General features: G+C 33.9%; 1 protein-coding gene across 1 annotated transcript; it reads right to left on the reverse strand.

The window, feature by feature from the left end:
- Positions 1-313: 313 nt before the first annotated feature.
- Positions 314-9,816, reverse strand: LOC119081552 (hillarin). The gene is made up of 13 exons (XM_037190575.1): positions 9,621-9,816; positions 6,921-7,053; positions 4,281-4,359; positions 4,098-4,218; positions 3,844-4,031; positions 2,669-3,211; positions 2,443-2,604; positions 2,316-2,380; positions 1,827-2,242; positions 1,514-1,760; positions 1,003-1,153; positions 778-941; positions 314-719 (listed from the first exon to the last, which is right to left on the reverse strand). The coding sequence occupies exons 2-13, from the start codon at positions 7,022-7,024 to the stop codon at positions 581-583; spliced, it is 2,379 nt and encodes a 792-aa protein (XP_037046470.1). The 5' UTR covers positions 7,025-7,053; positions 9,621-9,816; the 3' UTR covers positions 314-580.
- Between the last annotated feature and the right edge of the window lie 2,198 nt (positions 9,817-12,014).

Below are 12,014 nucleotides of genomic sequence, written 5' to 3' on the forward strand. Positions count from 1 at the left end.
TTACCATCGTCTCCTAAATTTTATTTGTTGGTTGCGATCCAATACTAGAGTTGAGACCATATAATTTCTGAATGAGTGTTATGAGCTGAGTGTGCATAAAAATAAGAAAGTTGATTTCCAATATTAAATTTTATTTCTTCGTAAGAATAGAAAATACAATTAATAAAATTATTAATGTCGTAAATGAGTTTAGGTGTAGAGTGTTCACAACGAGGCTTGGAAGCAATCATATATTCTGTTATCATCTAAATACACAATAGTTAGGTACATTAAACATTTAATATTAATTTATTAACAAAATTATTTTATTTAAATTTTTAATTTCATGGCCTGTAGCTGTGGTAGTTGTTGGTGTTGTTGTTTACTATTATTTGGTCATGAACTATCTGTACGGCAGTTGAAAAATGCTTTTCTCTCTAATGTGCTTGCAAAATCAAACACAACTGTAATGTGGTGTAACGTAGACGATTGCGGTTTCGTTTTTTTTTTGTTTAAATATTATTCCATCTAACGAAGATGGAAATTACGTTGTCTATATTATTCAATTGATTTAATTTGCCATTTCCCCACACGCTAAACATCAATTACGTTTCGACGAATTAATTAAATATTTACAGCAATGCGTCAATAAATGTTTTTCCGTTGACGAGGAATTGTGCTGGTATGTGGCCACTTCTCGCGTATAAATGTCCAATCCATATTGTCCTTCTTCCGGGAAACTATTCAAAAAATTTCAATTAAAAATTATCCAAAAATCTATTACATTTTTCTGCATACTTTATGTTAAAGGAGACGATGTCGCCTAATATGCTGTGCGTCACATATTTAGATAGTTTCTTCTCCTCGATTCCATTCTTTTGCAACGTTGCCATGAAATCAGTTAGTGGCCTTGACATTCTAAATTGCAACTCCAACGCTCTTCCGGCAAATATCAATGGACCCTTTCAAATGATATTTTAGTTAGAAAAATTGGAAATCCAATTTTCTGCTGTAGCTTAGTACCTGTGAATCCATTGGAATCAGCCCGAATAATCGAGTTGCTTTTGTTGGGCCCCATTCGCCACTGGCACAGTCCGGTAGAGGGACCATTACGGTTTGAAGTTCTTCACAGCATATTTTGAATTTACAGACCGATTTGAACTTCATTGGTTCACTGAAAATGGAGAACAAATTGAGATTGTCCTACAACAAACACACAACCATGACACTCTAGCTCTAGTCGCTGGAGTACTTGCACACAACTCGACAAAACCAACTAATGCTAGAAGACTTTTAATATTTTTGTTTTCCCTAGGGTTGAAAGTGGCTCATAACAACCCTAGGGATGAAAATTAAAAACTCACGTTTTCGTGTGTTTATTGACCTCGGCTTCGCCTCGGATCAACCAAATGCACACGAAAACTCTGTTATACTCTACTCTACTCTAATATCGTTATATAAAAGACTAAATATTTTGCTGTTATAAGACGCCGCCAATACTTAAACTACCAAAAATTACTCTGATGCCACTTACCCAATCAAATATTCCTGCGGCGTGACAGCATTCGCGAATATATCAAGCAAAAAGATTCCAGAACATGGAGCATGTACACGGAATGTAACAATGTTGCCAATAACCGATTGCATAACGAATCGTTTCAGAGACACTCCATCGTACGAATCATCTTCACTGTCATAAAACTTTAAGTTGTAATGAAAGATGAGACAACTTTGCATATCTGATGGCATGGCTATTTGAACTGTAGCAGCACCGGTATCGTCTGTAACATTTAACACACTCAAGTGAATTAACACTATTTGCGGTTCAAGTCATGTAAAATATCTACCTGTGAAAACAACAGCTCCGTAACCCTCATCAGCAAAATGAAGACCATACCGGAAGAAGAGTGATCTCACAAACGGTAAGTTTTCGAATTCGCGTAAAGTGATAGGTCGTTTCAGCAGTTGCCACTCTTCGACGAGAGGGAAAAATTCGTAAATGAATTCCCGCGGATCGGTCAAAAAGTAATGGTCGTCATATTCGTAACGCAGACTATCGTTTTTGGCGCGGCCCGTTTTCGGTGCCTCTTTAGCATTCACCAAATGACGAGCACCCCAATTGCATTGCACAAATCGCCATGCACCTGCCACATAAACAGCATTCCACGAATTACGGAATCGCGAGTCTTGGAATTTGACGCCCGGCTGATAGCCAGCACTTTTCGAATATCCTTTGATGACTACGCAATGAAGACCTGCATAACTGGTAGAGTAAAATTGTATTGATTTAATATTGATTCTTTCATAAATGTCGGCAGATATGTTGAACCACTCACCTACAAAGTCGCTTGAATAATACGTGGTAACTTTCAGTTCCGAATTTGATGCCTCTTAATAAACCCTAAGCGGATGTATAATTTATGAACAATGAACAATCACTAAAAATTCAATTTCATCGCTTACCATCGGTGTGTCGCCTCTTAGGTCGTCATCGAAATGCATTGTATTCAAATTCTTAACCGTAATCCATCGGAATATTGTTCGTGCTTTTTCAATATCCGATGTGCATCGGCCAACCAGTTGCCGCACTAAATCAGTAAAGGTCTTTTGATCCTCTTGTGCAACCTATATTCAGTACAAGAATTGGATGAGCGACAAAATTGAGGAAGAATTAGACAAACTTCCATACCGAAATCGCAATTCGATCAACTTCTTCAAATTCAATCGGATCGGTGTAAATTTGAAATTTGCTCACAGCTGGAGGCGCTGGTGGTGGTGCGACGTCTGGGTAACCTAAGGTTTCCGCAAATTCGTCGTCAAGGAAAATACTCTCATTCTGCATGTATTCACTTCGTCTAGCACTGATCAATTCCAACATTTCACTAGATTGTCTATCAACCAACGCCGCAGTTTCCGATCGTTCGTGCTCCAGCATTTTTCTTGTAAGACTCTCTTTCTTTTTCGTCTTTCGAATGGTCATATTCTTCTCCAAATCTTCCCTTTGCTGAGCATGTCGTAGCGAAAGAATACTTTGATCCTCACGACTTCGACGCGACGTTGCTAATTCTTTTTCAAACTTATGGGATAGTCGTTCCAATTCCCGTTCCCATTCGTCCTGCAGTTCGTTAGTGATTTTTCGTTCTTCATCTTCACGTTTCCGGGCAAACTTTCGATACAGATCGTCCTCTTCTTTGCGATGTTTCATTTCCAAGCGTGCCTGCTCTTCACGATCCTAGGAAAGGTATCAAAATCTTATTTCAATTCTGCAAATTAATTTGGTATTTGGGTTCGTGTCTGCTTATGGGCCTAGTCCTAGTCAGTTCATTGAAGCGTTATTCAGAAAAGACTCGATTTTTTTTGTTAAATAACTCGCGGCCTAAACACAAGCGAAAACAGTAAATATGATGATATGATGTGGGTGCTGTAGGCGTACACATGGTCAACTTTATTGTATGTGCACACGATTCGCGGTGAAATTTAAAATCCATTAAGTTTCGGTTTTGCATCGCTGGAAATATTAATAATTGGAGCGGGAAAAACTTATGGACAAGTGCGCTACTTGGTGAAAACCATTGAATGTCTATAGCACGCTAATATACGAAATGGTAATTTACTCTAATCATATAAAACTCATAACTCATTATTACATTTATGGAAACTCAAAGAATTTCATATAACGCAAGCACAGAACGTGCTGTTGACTAGAACGTAAAATTTATTTACTTGAAACAAAAACAAAAACTTTGCATCTTGAATAAATGTAGTTTGATACGCACTACTACCTGAATTAAACGCAAAACCAATTAAAGTTAAAATAATAATAAACCGAAAGATATATATACCCAATGCACTCCATCTACTTACCAAATAATAATCGATTGGCTTCTCTCTTCTTTTATTGTACGCCTTTTGTACTTCTGTTTGCTTAATTGCATGTGCGATATGCAATGCACTAGCATCGAAACGACCGTATTTATAATCACCATCATTTTGTAATGGAGAACTTGCGTCACGGTTTGTATAATAGCCGTTTGGTGTTGGTTGTCTTTGGCCTATTTAACAGAAGTAAACGCACATCAGAAATAGCGTTCTCACGTATTCCACAATTAAAGCATTACCTCTGATCTGCTCATTTACAAATTTATTTGTTTTGGGCACATTTAAAGCTTGTCGAATACCCACCGACGTTTGATCGAGATGTCCGGGTCCGCTTTTCGGAACATGGGAACTGCAGTATACCTGTCGACATATTCAATTGGTTGAAATTGATTTTATCTAATCTGACCGGGGTGAAATGTTACCTCCTTGTCCTCATGTTTGTGTTGATTGTTGAAGTAGGTTTTTAACGTTAATTTTGTGCCACAGTGGATGCATTTGAAGCTGTCGCAGAGAAAATAATTTATTTGTAGTTTTACATCCTACTTTGTTCAAAAAATGCAGATTATATTAAAGACGTTTCTGGTTAATTGTAAACTTCTTAGCTACAAAAAAGCGGTAATTCTTTTATGATAGAACTGGCTTGTGACTCTAATAATATTGTAGGGTTTTGTTACCTAATCTTACATCATCTATCTACAGGTAATTCCAGGGCCTATTTTACGGAAACATGTTTCTCAAGTTTTTGAAAGTTTCCAAAATGTTTCTGAAAAGTTTCTTAAAGTTTCTCAAAGCTTCTTAAAGTTTCTTAAAGTTTCTAGAAAAGTTTCCTTAAGAAACTTTAAGAAACTTTAAAAAACTTTAAGAAACATTTTGGAAACTTTCAAAAACTTGAGAAACATGTTTTCGTAAAATAGGCCCTGGGTAATTCTCATAATCTATACATTTTTGTAGATCTTACGTTTCTTACATTTTTCTATATCGTACTTCTTAAGGCCAGGTTATGTTTGTATACATCTGTGCGATATATTCGATCATAACCTTTCCTTAAAGAATATTTCGATTACTAAAAGTGCGCGAAGACATATAAGTTCAACTTCGATTCCATTTCTTAGACGAATGAAGTTGAAGATTATTTTTTAAGAGGCACCGGTACTTAGCTAAAATTTTAGCCTACATTTGTGTGCCTCTATTTCATTTTTGACGATATCTTTCCATCAGAATCCTTTTTCAAAAATGTACGACCGCAATTCCGACTACGAATGTGATAGATTTCAACAGAAAATACAGTTGTTGGTTGTAGTCGTTTGACTAGCTCTAAGAAAAGTGAGCGGTCGTACATTTTTCAAAAAGGATTCTGATGGAAAGATATCATCAAAAGTAAACTAAAATCCAGTATTTAAAAATCGCCCTTATGTATGCCTTTCAGCAAAGCACCGATGCCTCTTAAAATCTGTCGAAAATACTTTGTTTAAAAAAAGAGTCAGATTTGACAATAACGGTGCTCGCCGCTCTTACACTTTTATAAAGAAAAATGAAGTTAGTTTGGACTCGTATAAACATAACACATTTAAGGTCAAGTTTTACTTTCCTAAAATTAGGATGAGACATTAGTCGCGAGTTCAGTAAAATTTCCTTTTTAACCAACGTGAGTCTTAATCCCATATTATTGTCGTTGAAATCCGCGTCAAGTGTCTAAACCGGTTTAGAACGGAGACTTAGATGCTGAGAAAGAACCCCACTCACCTTTAACTAAAATCGCTCATTATTATTATTGTTTTATTGAAGTACAATTGTTAAATGTTTCCTATGTGCAGAATGAGCACCAGCTGGATCTACTAACACAACACTTATTGTGTGATAAACAATCAAAACACATTCTTCACAATGTGTTTACTTCATTCATACGTGTTATGTGCGCGCATAGCAGGGCTTACTTTAGAAAATTAAAATTCTGAAAATTCCGAAAATTCTGAAAAAGTTCCGAAAAATTCTGAAAAAATTCCTAACAATTCCGAAATATTTTTTAGGAATTTTTTCAGAATTTTTCGGAACTTTTTCAGAATTTTCGGAATTTTCAGAATTTTAATTCTCTAAAGTAAGCCCTGGCGCATAGATGATGTTAACGTAGAAATGCACTGTGTGTAGGTTGCCTTTAAGTTGTTTACAACACAAAGTGTTATTTGTGATATTCAGCTGGTGCTTATTCTGCACATAGGAAACTCTTAGCAATTGTAACAACTCTAATAGAACTACTATATAAAACGTTAAACTGTTGTGTGCAGTCGGCGACTTTGAAATAAGTGACTCATTTTGTTTCAGCGGTTTTTCAGCTGATCAATTCTTACAAACAGAAGTGCTTATACTTGTTTTTACTTATGAAAAATTTGCACGCTCGCGTGTAGTAGTGCTAAAACCGATTAAATACGTTGTTTGTATGAGTGGATCATCTGAAAAACAGCTGAAACGAAATGAGTCACTTATTTCAAAGTCGCCAACGAATTCAATCAATTCGATATATCAACGTTAAAGTACGTGTATATACAAACACGTGAGGAATTATTAAAATAATTGAATTGACATGTATATGGAACAGTAACTTGTGATTCAATTACAGTACAGTCAAAGGCAGTCAATTTTCAGCATAAATTTGCTTCAGCTGTTTTTCAGCTGATCCACACATACAATCAAAACTGGTTTTCCTTGTTCATACGGTTGAAGCTGCTACACGCACGCTTGATAGTGGTAAAACCTTATAAAGACGTATAAACGGTTGCGATTGTTTGTATGGATCAGCTGAAAAACAGCTGAAGCTAATTTATGCTGAAAATTGACTGCCTTTGACTGTACAAAATGTTTAAAATTATTAGTGGATCACATCCATGTTTGGAACTTTTCATTTTGCCAATTGTGAGGATCGTCAAGCATATAATAATTATGTAAGTTTCTATACTAACTAAGCCCCCTGGAAAATGAGCTTTAAACGCTCATGTCTATGAAGTAAAGGTTCATTTTCCGGGATGCAGAGAATCGCTGTAAATAATCAGCAAGAAATGTGTACATACCATCCTGAATGAAAAAATGTAAAATCCTTTAACGGCCCGATGCGGTCAACTTGGTAGACGATTTCATTGCAGCGCAAACAAAAAACGAAATTCGGTCGAAACATTTTATTCACTTATTGGCCAAACCATTACACTGCACTGTTTGAAAACAATTTTAAATAAAATTAATTAGCTCCGTCCGTTGCGTTGCTACGAACACAATGTGATTTATAAGGGAATTTTAAAATTCTGAGCATTGGTGAAACACATTTTTTCATTTTTTTTTTTTAACTGTTACAAACGGCAAGCAGTATTATCGGTCTATTACTTCCATCGATCCAAGTATTTTTAATCTGTTTATTTTAAACCTTGTACTTCAATTTTTTAACATGTATTTTACTATATAAAGGACCATATTACCCAGGACTTTAACAAAAAAAAAAACAGGATTTGTCATTATCTTTATCGTTGTTATCGATAACAGATGAATAGCAGTATGAGGCAGGTTAATACGGCAATTATGACGGAAACGATCGTATTTCTTAGAAATGACAACAAAAAAAGTGTGACAAAAACAATTGATTATTATCGAAGAAAACTTTTTTGGATATGCACTCATTGTTTCCCTTCTTGTGTGATCGTTCAAATAATCGAGGACAGCTCATTAGTCTTCGATCCTCTTTAAAACGTGGACCGTATCACGATTTATTATTTATCGATTCGGTTCTTCTTTTGTTTAAAAAGTATAAACTAGTGTTCGGTACAAAATCATTAATTTCAAATGCATTTTACTGCATAAGAGAACCCCAGCCAGAGCTCATTACTTATAGTTGACGTTGTTGCCTGATGATAGTTGATTTATATAAAGTTAATTCTATCTTGTTCATGTGAATGTTATACATTCGCAATATCATGAACTCATTGTGAACACAAGATTAAAATATAATTTTGAAGACATAATTATACACAGAGAAAAGTATACAACAATACACGGTGTATCATTAGAGACACAGTTGTGAAAAAGTACAGAAATGCACGAATATGAGTGTACTCTATAACGTGTGCCGAATATCCCCATATGACACGGCGTATTATTAACCTAAAATGACTTCCTTTGGAAATCGTGGATCATAATTGAATGAGCATAAATCTAAATTCAAGTAATCTTTAGCACATATGGAAATAGGAAGAAACCCACAGCCTCCGAACTGTTGGAGGGCGTATGATAATGCGTCGATAAATCAATTCACACTCGAAAAAAACCAGTAACGAATATATTCGTACGTATGATGGATTTTCTAAAATAGAGTGTACCAGTACCACTGTACACCATGTCAAGTGTCATATCATTCGCAATGTTACAAATTCTACAGATTCTACACCAACAATTTGCAGTTCAAACCGATTGAATGTTAAGGTAATTTCAAATAAATTGGAAATGCAAATTTTAAACGTTTTCAAAATAGTCGCGTGAGTGATCAAACATGTCTGCAATATCTAACCATACACTACGCCTCTGATAACAATTACTTATACACATAATAAGTAGGTATGTCCAAATATGTAAACAACGAGGTTTATTCAATATGTTTTTTTTCCTATGTTTTTCCGTGGTTTAGCTAGTTTAAAATCCAATACATCCATGTAACGCCATCGATACCGATACTCAGCATTCATTCATTCACTAACAATGATGGACTGTGTTGAATATAATTATTTTTCATTTGATATATTCCTCAATTTGTTGTTAAACATGAGAAAGAGAGAGAGTTTTTGGTCAATAATAACAGTTCAATTAGCCCGCACTTTTACACGTATTAAAAATACATTTTCGTACATTTCTGTACCACCTGTTGTAACAAAGTGGATTAATTTCAATAATTAGACATATATTCGTTATCGAATATCTTGGAATTAGACTGTATCTCTCTTTCTCTTATCCCATTCACTGATATAAGTTTCATATTTAGCCGTAATTAACATTTTATTAATGGTACATAGATGTCTACTATACACGCAATAACACCATAAGATAGACAAAGGTAAAATACAAAATCATTTTCATCGGTGAAAAAAAAAATCGCACATACCACAACATACCAACGAGACGGAATATACCGTGTTTAAATAGCTACATAGCACAATCGGTTGTGGCTCATGTATTAACTTGGTTGTATATTTATATTTTAAGACTTTTATAATGAAAAAAAAAATGATCTCATCTGAACGAAGATATTATGTAAATGGTCGTCGAAGTATGCCCTATTTCAATTGAATACATGTAGTGTATACTTTTCTCATTGAATTGATAAACCACAATGTGACGGTAAATAATTTTTTATTTTTTGAAATTTATGAATTTTTAATTAAGACAGAATCTGGCGAAAGTGTTACTTTATAACAAAAGACATCAACAGAATGGAAACGACATGAAACCTCATTAAAAATTCCAATTGAATAATAGACGAAAAATCAAACATGAATATGTTAAATCTTCTCTGGATGAAATTCAACCGAATTTCTATCGAAATGTTTTCACTAATTTCACAAATAAATTCAATAAACAAAATTTTTCGAAACGACAAATTCCTAAATATTTAACGTGAAACTTTACTGCAAAAATTATAATTCTTCTGTTCACCATATGCCCACAACTGTTCCGAATTCATGGAATTCCAACATAAATCACATTATTTGCGCATATCCAATTGGAAAACTCACTAAAATTTCACTTTAATTGTTCATTGACTTATTAGATCGGTCATGAAAACACCTTAATATTTTTAGTTCATTTTTTTGTGTTGAAAAATTATTTTCCTAATAAAATTTCATTAAATGCACAGATCAGACGTATACACTTCTTGCGATGATCGGATTCAAATCGTAACTATTCGAATAACTCGGAATCAGGTTTTTCTTTTGCCTTCTATTAACTTCTCCAGCAAACCGCGAATAATACACTGTTCGCTTTAATAAAAAAATAACGTTCTGACAAAGGTGGATTTTATAGTGTGTTGTGAAAGGTTTAATGTAATGTGGAATGTGTGATGTAAATTCTTACACTGTAAGATCATAATTCTTTTTTTTCGTTTTCTTAAGTTAAAAACGCATAACAGGTAGACTTACAACAGGTATGTCGGTCTGTGTTTTCAGAGTATGTGTACGTAAAAATGTTGGTCGTAGAGTGGAAGTTGTGGGCAGAATGTATTTATTGATTTTACGTGATCGGATCTGTGCGTTTCGCTTTTAATTTATTTGTTATATTGAATGTAATGTAATAATATATACCGACACAAGACACTGTGATGTGAGTTTGTTGTATAGGAAACTAAACTGGATATGATTTGATAAACATGGAGCTAAATACAAAAATTATTGTTGAATGATTAGGAGACTTCTTAGAGCGGATTACATATTTACGAAGTCGTTGGTATGAATAAGTATGATATATACTAATTAATTCGTAAAATAGTTGGTGTTTACAAAACTAGCCAAGCTAAATTCTCCAAAGGAATTATTTTTAACTCAAATGACTTAAAATAATCTGTTCTGTAGGGTGAAACGACTATGTTTGTGAAACTCATACTAAAATAACTGATCTTGTGGGGTATGTTTCATTGAATAACAACTTCTGAACTGTGCGATTGAACAACTCCGAAGTTAAGCTAGATGAAGCTAGATTGTCCCCATACAAAACTAGCTCAAAATCAGTCTTATCAACACAGGTTTTTTTTGTGTCACGAATATTCAACTTTGTCGCACATATCACTCTTTCATATATGGTTCCAGTAGTCAGGGTGAAGCCGAAAGTTCAAATTTTGAGTTATTACAAAGCACTTCAAGCAAAAGTGTCTCGAGTGACAGCTGCCAAATAGAGCACTATTTTGTATGAAAAATTTGTCCAGATTTTTTGACAGTGCCAGACTTTGTTTGATACACTGTCTATTTAGAGTACCACTTTGGAGTGCTTGTAGTGCGTTGGTTGTTACAATAATCCACACTATCAACTGTAAAATAAAACCTTTTATAACAATGGCGTTACTCATTTTGTTCAATCTTTTGCTTCATTCGTTTTAACATATATTTACTAAAATTTTTGAGAAATTTTGGTGTATCCCTGAGGGATCTTTAATTTCTAACCGGGATCCCGGATTTTTTCTTGAAACGGATGTTTTAAGGATTCCATGAAAGATCCCATACAAAAGTCTAAAAGACCTACCTCCTTTTTCGATGTATTTGGCAAATAAAATTGAAAGTAATCAAATTAAAACTTTAATTGACTTGTGAATCTTGTTAGCCTTGGTCTTCGCAGACTTAATCAAAGATAATGTATCTGAAAAGGCTATTTTCTATTTTTCAAATGATAGAAAAATAAATTAGAACTACGAACGACGTAATCCTATGTAATGTTCGATTAATACTTGGACTTTCAGAGGCAACCATCCTTAGTTGTATTTTTTGTATCAATGACTGTCGGAGAGTTATTTTTATTTTTTCGATACTTTGAATCCGTATGATGCCTTTGATATAGCAAAAAAGACTTGCGCAAAACTAAAGCATATAGTAGTACACACACAGAGTTATTCCTTTCTCTGTCTCTCCATCCAAATCGTAGGCGAAAATTTCCACTAAAAATTTGTCGGCAGCAGCGACCTATACAAAACATCGTTGTCATCAACAAAAACTCTCTTCTGTTTAAATTCAAATATATTTTCTAATTTATTTTCAAATTTTAAGCAAATTACAAAACCTAAATTTATTAAAATTTCGCTGAACAACACAAAAAAACACATTCATGTGATGTATAAAAATAAGATTAAAAGTTAAAAAGTAAAATTAAAATAATTTGTTTACCGTCAACTAATAACTATGAATTATGCGCTTTTAAATTTTGTTTTATATATTTACGTGTTATGTTGTGTATACAATATTACAATATCATGTAAAGGAGGATACGTTTTCAAAAACAAAAATTTTACCGAACAAAAAAAAATCGATTTTGTTTATTTATTGTCGTATAATAATATAAGTATATCGATAGATTTGTCAATTAGTTTTACTAATACTGTGGAATGTTCACATAATTAAGTATTTCGTCTTATAAGTAAATTAGTT

Source organism: Bradysia coprophila, unplaced genomic scaffold (assembly GCF_014529535.1).
Source record: "Bradysia coprophila strain Holo2 unplaced genomic scaffold, BU_Bcop_v1 contig_358, whole genome shotgun sequence".
NCBI classification, from domain to species: domain Eukaryota; kingdom Metazoa; phylum Arthropoda; class Insecta; order Diptera; family Sciaridae; genus Bradysia; species Bradysia coprophila.

What these genes read in the sequence shown, in the direction of transcription:
- LOC119081552 (XM_037190575.1), bottom strand. Translation starts at nt 7,024, where the DNA reads ATGTTTCGACCGAATTTCGTTTTTTGTTTGCGCTGCAATGAAATCGTC. An exon ending in TAAGAGGCGACACACCGATG is followed by an intron (nt 2,381 to 2,442) that starts GTAAGCGATGAA and finishes ACATCCGCTTAG; the next exon opens with GGTTTATTAAGAGGCATCAA. An exon ending in TTATTCAAGCGACTTTGTAG is followed by an intron (nt 2,243 to 2,315) that starts GTGAGTGGTTCA and finishes TTACTCTACCAG; the next exon opens with TTATGCAGGTCTTCATTGCG.